At 39.5% G+C, this 10,000-nt stretch overlaps 1 protein-coding gene across 1 annotated transcript in view; it reads left to right on the top strand.

The window, feature by feature from the left end:
* Positions 1-10,000, top strand: part of lpcat4 (lysophosphatidylcholine acyltransferase 4) — a 21,889-nt gene that overhangs the window by 1,027 nt on the left and 10,862 nt on the right. The window contains exon 2 of the mRNA XM_081355834.1: positions 9,893-10,000. This exon is cut by the window's right edge and continues 265 nt beyond it. Coding sequence (XP_081211960.1) covers positions 9,893-10,000 — 108 coding nt within the window. The remainder of the gene's footprint in view (positions 1-9,892) is intronic.

Below are 10,000 nucleotides of genomic sequence, written 5' to 3'. Positions count from 1 at the left end.
TTTGTTGTGATGTAGCCTAGAGCAACAACCAAACTGCAGCATTGTAAAATCATATATATATATATATTTATATTTGTTTGCTTTGATCTTCGTCATTTAAAAGACTGGTAACTGGCATTTTGGCAGAAACTATGTTGATATTGACCGTGGTGAATTTTACATGCTGCACATCCAGTATTTCCTTTCTAATTAAGACTTTATACTCTTTTCAGCTCACAGTTTAAGTCCTGTTTAAACTTTAAGAAAACATCTTATTGTTCAGTCAGATGGTCATTATTGCCAAATATAAAGGGTTTATTTTGCATTAACGACAAGCTTATTTTTCATGATCCCAGATATTGTACGAGTACTTACCAAATAAATGGATTTAAAATGTTGGTTTGAGTTTAAGATATTTCATTAAGAGAGAAGCAAGAGCAGAGAGAAAACATATAAAACTAATCTAAACTGGTTATGGTGTTTTTTGGCACTTTTTCAGAGAAACCAGCAAATATTTTGGTTTGAATTAGTTGAAAATTTGAAATCAAGTTATATCATCCATCTCGCCCAGCTAATGACTATAAATGACAGACTGGATAGAAACAAACTGGCTAGAATCACAGTGGCTCGTCTCTCTGTCCCTTGTATGTGTTGAAGTGTTTAACACTATGTTAAGTGTTTTTACTGCGTTTGTTCAGCGTCCTGTGTTCGTCCTGAGAGCGGGGCACAACCTAACACTTTCTCAGTTTGTGTAAATCCACTTGGGGTTCAGAGAATTTATTTTTCCCCATTGACTCTAAGTCTTTATTCACATTTTTCTCATGGTTTCTCAATAGAATTCATGAAAGTATAAAATACAATATCATAGTTCTAAGAGGGGCTCATTGTAATGCAATGTGACAACATGCCCCACCTGAGCAACTGGGATTTAAACCGATATTTAAATAACAGATTGGAGATTAAAATAATATCAGATGTGTATAATTTTAAATAAATACCAAAAACAGCAAAAAATTACTTCAGTAAGAAATTTACTTTTCTATGGATAAATATTCTGTGATATTTTCCAGAGATTTTTTTCATTTTGATGCATTTTTTTTTCTCTATATAGTTTTGATATGGCAACTAGTAAATACACTTAAGTTTTGTCATGCTGGCATGTGTGGAAAGTTTTAAAACACGTGTGTTACAACGAGCCCCGAGTTAGTTTGTGCCCCGCTCACCCCTGCGTGTGAACGTTAAACACGTACATCAGATAACATTTCTCCAACTGACAAATTTATGTTGGTAAAACATTATTGGAACAGTGATTTGCAAGGTTTCTAAAATGTAAAAATGTCCAGTCCAGAGTTTACAAATGTTCAATCATTACACAGCACGGAGTCAGGGGTCACAAACAATACCTTGCCAGCTCTGGATTCAGGCTCTTGTGTTGTGCTGGTTTTGTTGGACCTGAGCGTGGCGTTTGGTACCTTTGACCATAACATTCTTCTTCAACGGCTCGAATGTACTACAGTTGTTGTCCACTTGAGAAAGGTATTATATACATATTAAGGTCACATATGTATCATTCTGGGAACCTACTAACTGGTATTTTGATGAGCTGGATGATCATATCATATGTTGATACCTGTGCAACATATTAGTATTACAAGAATCTTTAATAGTTTCTTCATCAGCAACCAATCCAGTTACAAATGCAAATGATCGGCTTGAGACAAAGGATCTTAAAATGTGCCCTCCGAAAGCTTAAGTACGACTGGCTCACTGAACCCCAGGAGGAGAGGCCATCCTCAGAGGTTAAAAAGCCCCACACTGGTCTTCTTCAGTGAGAGCTTCCTCAAATACGTCACACACTACTTTAAAGATTTCTGATCTTGTGACACTCTAAGCGCTGTACATGCTAAGAAATAATTATTTTTCTGTGGCCATGAAAAATTCCCTTTTCTTAGAATCAATGAGTAATCAAAAGTGTTTGCTGCGCGATCTGATTAATTGATTGTAGTATGAATTAAGCTTAATCAAGTTAATCCGATTAACTGATCCAAATATTCATAATTAATCATAAGTTATGATTTATTATTAATATTTCCCCTTTGAGCTAATTTGTTACACTGGTCTCCCTCAATCTCCAAGACTTTTGATTGGGTCTAAAAAAAAAATATATATAGACTCCATAAAGAAGACTTGAGACGCGACATAAAGACGACTTGAGACTCCGACTTGAGACTCCGACTTGAAGAAGACTTTAGACTCGACTTGAGACTCGACATAAAGACGACTTGAGATTTGACTTGAGACTCGACTTAAAGAAGACTTGAGACTCGACTTAAAGAAGACTTGAGACTCGACTTAAAGACCTGGGGCCGTATGTATAAAGCCACTCAGAGTAAAATTTTAGTCTCAAGTCTGTCAAAATTTTAAGAATGACGTCATTTTACTTTTCTTCCTAGACTTAAGAATAAGTGTGATTCATAAAGGTTCCTAAGTGTCAAGACTAGGTCTCAGCTCCTAAATTATTTAAGAGAGCTGAAGAGGTCTCTTAACCTAGTTAGGAGTAACAAGATGACAGCAGAGAGGAGGAGGCCACACACATTTCAATGAAAATATGATGTATTGGAGTTACAGTAAATGATGACGGAGTTGATTTTATAGCAATGAAATGAAAGGAAACTAATAATTATATTGTTGCTGACTGGAAAAAAGCAGCAGTACTGACTTGAGCTCATCATTCCACAGTAAGCAGGGTCTTACAGTTTTTCTCGATTGCTTAAACACTATAACCAGGCTTTTGAACTAAAATTTCAAAACCATATTCCATTTATCAAAAAGCACACTCATTTACTAAACTATAAACACTATTCCCTGTTTTGACATATGAGTCAGATTTGTTGAACTGTCACTGCAAAACTCTACACACAAATCCCTTAATTTCTCATTGCTTAGACAATGTTGTCATGTATAAAGCACTAGCATTCAATATAGTTCACTCAAGTCAGCACAGCTTCAGCTCAGTTAGCACACAATTACCCAAGTGGAAACACTAAGAGTCAAAATTTAACACATCAATCAGAACCTTCAATAAGTATGTAAAAGGGCCTAAATCAGTTTATTGCGTTTTGGAACAATGGATCCAGAAAGACATGAAGGAAGAGGGATAAGAATGAGGAGGAGGAAGGGCAAGGACAAGAAGCAGTCTCAGGTGAAATTCAAGACACTCTAGTTGCCCATGTCTTTGTCAATGGTGTGACTGAGGGAGGCTCGGCTACGAGTAAGGACAAATTTGAGTCGCTTCACCGTCGCCTCGAGAACCTTCAGGGAGGTGTGGTGGCAAACAAAATTCTATCACTGAATAAGAGACAAACATTTCCAATAGTCTTTGATAAAGTTTTATTTTCTTGCAAGAAAAGACCAGCAGTCGTACAGTCACAAAGAGTGGCAGAAGAGTGTGACAGTGAAGGGAGGGCATCCTTTCTCCTTTATAGTCTTGACTCCCAGAATGTTGTCTTTATAGGCCAATGATGGTATTTCAACCATATGTGGAACATTCTTAGACGTGTTCATCATATTGTATCCTTGAGTGGAGACCCTCCTGTCACGTCCAACACTCTTTACCATTCCAATACAATTCGAATTCCATATTAGAATATGGTTTGTGTGTGCTCTTTTACTGTCATATGTTTGTCACACACATCTTACTGTAAGTAAATATAAAAAAAATAGAGGAGAGAGTAAAAAAAAAAACAGGAAAAAAAATATTTTGTGAGTGTGTTTTCTATGTATGAATAAAAATGTGCCAATGTATCCACTGGTTGTGTATTTTGTGTTCATCATGTGAAAAGGTTTGTGATGGGGGAACCACAAGCGATATAACTGGCCAGTTTTGGAAATGTTGTTTTGAATTTATTGCAATATTGAATATGTTGAAGTGTGTGTGATTTTGAGGGCTTGTGTGTCCAGTCTGAGGGCAAAGTTTGGTTTTTCAGCAGAAGTGAATGGTTTTGAGTGTAGAGCTTCATTTTGACCTGAAAATAGGATGTTTGGGGAATTGGGTGAGACGTTATGGATTTGTGTTTATAGTTTTGAGAATACGAGGCATAGTTTCAAGAAATGTGTTTAAACAATCGAGAAAAACTGTGATAGCACTATTGTGGCACTGACCACACCAAACACATTAGTGGCTAAAAGTGATGTGCAGACTTTTTTTTTTATGACCCTACAAGTTTGCTTAAACCATCAAAATATAAGGAAAATAAAACTTAGTGAAGATATTTATCTGACAAAATTATTTCAAGTCAAGTCACTTTTTACAGTACAGATTGTTTCAAAACAGCTTTACAGTGATAGCATGAAAATAATGCAACAAAGTTAGTTTGGGCTGTACAGCAGCTCTAGAAGACAATAGTGTCATTGTGCAGCTTAAGTTAGTTCAATGATGATTAATTTCCATTGTAAAAGATTTCCATTGCTCAGCTCAGTTCAGTTCTCAGACAATGGTGTCAATCCAGGAAGATCAATAATATTGTTGAAAAAAGGGCAAACTACAGCTACAGTTTAAAAAAAAAAAAAAACTAAAAAGCTCAAAGGAGAAGAAAAAATTCATACATTGTCTGCAACATAGTCAGTTATTAATATTTCATTGTCCTCTCTTGTTCATTTGTTTGACAGCCTTGGCTAAAAATGATGTCTGTACAGTTTGACATGTTTCATTGTGTTATCACAAATAAACAATTGACTCCAAGCACAACTACACAATACGCATACAAAATCTTTAACACATTTTTAATACTATTTGAATAAAGGGTGAGTGTCAATTTTCCTTGGCCTCACTTTTGGCCAATACTATATGGCAGTTCTTTGACTTTCCAATTGATCTTCAAATCTCGCAGTAAAATAAAGCCACTTTACTGAGTATTTCGGGCTTTCCTGAGTTGTTGGATCCATTGATGGAACTCATGTTTGCATAATTGCTCCAACTATAAATGAGGAGACACGCATCAATAGAAAAGGGCTTCCACAGCATAAATACTAATTTGTGATAATTTTGCACAATGCACTGCAAAGCATTTTTTAAATAAATTTAAATATTAAAGCTTCAGTGTCTTAATTAAATGATTTTATTATAATTAGTTTAAATGATTGGTGTCATGCTGCAGTGACCTCACCCTTGCAGGCTCACTATTGGCTGATTCAGTGGTTGAGGGCGGCCATTTTGGGTTGACATCACTGTAGTCCTTAGTTCACAACACTTAAGTCCCACTTCAGTAAGCACTTAGAAATCAGTCTTATACTTTACTGAAATTTGCTTTTAGCTGCTTTATAAAAGTCTCCTACTCTTAGAAAAGTCCTACTCTTTACTAAGTATTTTCTGACACTTAAGTCAAAGCTTAAAACTATTCTTAAGAGCATTTCTTAGAAGTGTTATACATACGGGCCCAGAGACTCGACTTAAAGAAGACTTGAGACTCGACATAAAGACGACTTGAGACTCGACATAAAGACGACTTGAGACTCGACATAAAGACGACTTGAGACTCGACATAAAGACGACTTGAGACTCGACATAAAGAAGACTTGAGACTCGACTTGAGACTCGACTTAAAGAAGACTTGAGACTCGACTTAAAGAAGACTTGAGACTCGACTTAAAGACCTGAGACTCGACTTAAAGAAGACTTGAGACTCGACATAAAGACGACTTGAGACTCGACATAAAGACGACTTGAGACTCGACATAAAGACGACTTGAGACTCGACATAAAGACGACTTGAGACTCGACATAAAGAAGACTTGAGACTCGACTTGAGACTCGACATAAAGACGACTTGAGACTCGACATAAAGACGACTTGAGACTCGACTTGAGACTCGACATAAAGACGACTTGAGACTCGACATAAAGAAGACTTGAGACTCGACTTGAGACTCGACATAAAGACGACTTGAGACTCGACATAAAGAAGACTTGAGACTCGACATAAAGACGACTTGAGACTCGACTTGAGACTCGACATAAAGACGACTTGAGACTCGACATAAAGAAGACTTGAGACTCGACATAAAGAAGACTTGAGACTCGACATAAAGACGACTTGAGACTCGACTTGAGACTCGACATAAAGACGACTTGAGACTCGACATAAAGAAGACTTGATACTCGACTTGAGACTCGACATAAAGACGACTTGAGACTCGACTTGAGACTCGACATAAAGACGACTTGAGACTCGACATAAAGACGACTTGAGACTCGACATAAAGAAGACTTGAGACTCGACTTGAGACTCGACATAAAGACGACTTGAGACTCCGACTTGAGACTCGACTTAAAGAAGACTTTAGACTCGACTTGAGACTCGACATAAAGACGACTTGAGACTTGATTTGAGACTCGACTTAAAGAAGACTTGAGACTCGACTTAAAGAAGACTTGAGACTCGACTTGAGACTCGACATAAAGACGACTTGAGACTCGACATAAAGACGACTTGAGACTCGACATAAAGACGACTTGAGACTCCGACTTGAGACTCGACTTAAAGAAGACTTTAGACTCGACTTGAGACTCGACATAAAGACGACTTGAGACTTGATTTGAGACTCGACTTAAAGAAGACTTGAGACTCGACTTAAAGAAGACTTGAGACTCGACTTGAGACTCGACATAAAGACGACTTGAGACTCGACATAAAGACGACTTGAGACTCGACATAAAGACGACTTGAGACTCGACATAAAGACGACTTGAGACTCGACATAAAGAAGACTTGAGACTCGACTTGAGACTCGACATAAAGACGACTTGAGACTCGACATAAAGAAGACTTGAGACTCGATTTGAGACTCGACATAAAGACGACTTGAGACTCGACATAAAGAAGACTTGAGACTCGACTTGAGACTCGACATAAAGACGACTTGAGACTCGACTTGAGACTCGACATAAAGACGACTTGAGACTCGACATAAAGAAGACTTGAGACTCGACTTGAGACTCGACATAAAGAAGACTTGAGACTCGACTTGAGACTCGACATAAAGACGACTTGAGACTCCGACTTGAGACTCCGACTTGAGACTCGACTTAAAGAAGACTTTAGACTCGACTTAAAGAAGACTTTAGACTCGACTTGAGACTCGACATAAAGACGACTTGAGACTTGACTTGAGACTCGACTTAAAGAAGACTTGAGACTCGACTTAAAGAAGACTTGAGACTCGACTTGAGACTCGACATAAAGACGACTTGAGACTCGACATAAAGACGACTTGAGACTCGACATAAAGACGACTTGAGACTCGACATAAAGACGACTTGAGACTCGACATAAAGACGACTTGAGACTCGACATAAAGAAGACTTGAGACTCGACTTGAGACTCGACATAAAGACGACTTGAGAGACTCGACTTGAAGACTCGACATAAAGACGACTTGAGACTCGACATAAAGAAGACTTGAGACTCGACTTGAGACTCGACATAAAGAAGACTTGAGACTCGACTTGAGACTCCGACTTGAGACTCCGACTTGAGACTCCGACTTGAGACTCCGACTTGAGACTCCGACTTGAGACTCCGACTTGAGACTCGACTTAAAGAAGACTTTAGACTCGACTTGAGACTCGACATAAAGACGACTTGAGACTTGACTTGAGACTCGACTTAAAGAAGACTTGAGACTCGACATAAAGACGACTTGAGACTCGACATAAAGACGACTTGAGACTCGACATAAAGAAGACTTGAGACTCGACTTGAGACTCGACATAAAGAAGACTTGAGACTCGACTTGAGACTCGACATAAAGACGACTTGAGACTCCGACTTGAGACTCCGACTTGAGACTCGACTTAAAGAAGACTTGAGACTCGACTTGAGACTCGACATAAAGAAGACTTGAGACTCGACTTGAGACTCGACATAAAGACGACTTGAGACTCCGACTTGAGACTCCGACTTGAGACTCCGACTTGAGACTCGACTTAAAGAAGACTTTAGACTCGACTTGAGACTCGACATAAAGACGACTTGAGACTTGACTTGAGACTCGACTTAAAGAAGACTTGAGACTCGACTTAAAGAAGACTTGAGACTCGACATAAAGACGACTTGAGACTCGACATAAAGACGACTTGAGACTCGACATAAAGAAGACTTGAGACTCGACTTGAGACTCGACATAAAGACGACTTGAGACTCGACTTGAGAGACTCGACTTGAAGACTCGACATAAAGACGACTTGAGACTTGACATAAAGAAGACTTGAGACTCGACTTGAGACTCGACATAAAGAAGACTTGAGACTCCGACTTGAGACTCCGACTTGAGACTCCGACTTGAGACTCCGACTTGAGACTCCGACTTGAGACTCCGACTTGAGACTCCGACTTGAGACTCCGACTTGAGACTCCGACTTGAGACTCGACTTGAGACTCGACATAAAGACGACTTGAGACTCGACTTAAAGAAGACTTGAGACTCGACTTGAGACTCGACATAAAGACGACTTGAGACTCGACATAAAGACGACTTGAGACTCGACATAAAGACGACTTGAGACTCGACATAAAGAAGACTTGAGACTCGACTTGAGACTCGACATAAAGACGACTTGAGACTCGACTTGAAGACTCGACATAAAGACGACTTGAGACTCGACTTGAGACTCGACATAAGGACGACTTGAGACTCGACATAAAGAAGACTTGAGACTCGACCTGAGACTCGACATAAAGATGACTTGAGACTTGACTTGAGACTCGACTTGAGACTCGACATAAAGACGACTTGAGACTCGACATAAAGAAGACTTGAGACTCGACATAAAGACGACTTGAGACTCGACATAAAGAAGACTTGAGACTCGACTTGAGACTCGACATAAAGACGACTTGAGACTCGACATAAAGAAGACTTGAGACTCGACTTGAGACTCGACATAAAGACGACTCGAGTCTCGACATAAAGAAGACTTGAGACTCGACTTGAGACTCGACATAAAGACGACTTGAGACTCGACATAAAGACGACTTGAGACTCGACTTGAGACTCGACTTAAAGAAGACTTTAGACTCGACTTGAAACTCGTCATAAAGACGATTTGAGACTCGACATAAAGACGACTTGAGACTTGACTTAAAGAAGACTTTAGACTCAACTTGAGACTCGACATAAGAAGACTTGAGACTCGACTTAAAGAAGACTTTAGACTCGACTTGAGACTCGACATAAAGACGATTTGAGACTCGACTTGAAGAAGACTTTAGACTCGACTTGGGACTCGACATAAAGACGACTTGAGACTCGACTTGACACTCGACATAAAGACGACTTGAGACTTGACTTGAGACTCGACTTAAAGAAGACTTGAGACTCGACTTGAGACTCGACATAAAGACGACTTGAGACTCGACATAAAGACGACTTGAGACTCGACATAAAGACGACTTGAGACTCGACATAAAGACGACTTGAGACTCGACATAAAGAAGACTTGAGACTCGACTTGAGACTCGACATAAAGACGACTTGAGACTCGACTTGAGAGACTCGACTTAAAGAAGACTTGAGGCTCGATTTGAGACTCGACTTAAAGAAGACTTTAGACTTGACTTGAGACTCGACTTAAAGAAGACTTGAGACTCGACTTGAGACTCGACATAAAGAAGACTTTAGACTCGACTTGAGACTCGACATAAAGACGACTTGAGACTCGACATAAAGAAGACTTGAGACTCGACATAAAGAAGACTTGAGACTCGACATGACATAAACAAGACTTGAGACTCGACATGACATAAAGAAGACTTGCAACTCGACTTGAGACTCGACATGACATGAAGATTTGCAACTCGACTTAAACTTGAGCCATGTGACTTATCTGACCAATGAAACGCCTCTGTCTCTCTCAGGGCCTCATTCTGGGCGTGGTCCTGTTTCCGGTCCGCGTCACCCTCGCCACCCTCGCCACCCTCTTCTTCCTGCTCATGTGGCCCATCGCTCGCCTACGATTGGCCGGC

Source organism: Scardinius erythrophthalmus (genome assembly GCF_964197995.2).
Source record: "Scardinius erythrophthalmus genome assembly, chromosome: 2".
Classification (NCBI taxonomy): Eukaryota; Metazoa; Chordata; class Actinopteri; order Cypriniformes; family Leuciscidae; genus Scardinius; species Scardinius erythrophthalmus.
Note: the sequence above shows the minus strand (reverse complement) of the source record. Positions and strands in the feature narration are given on the sequence as shown.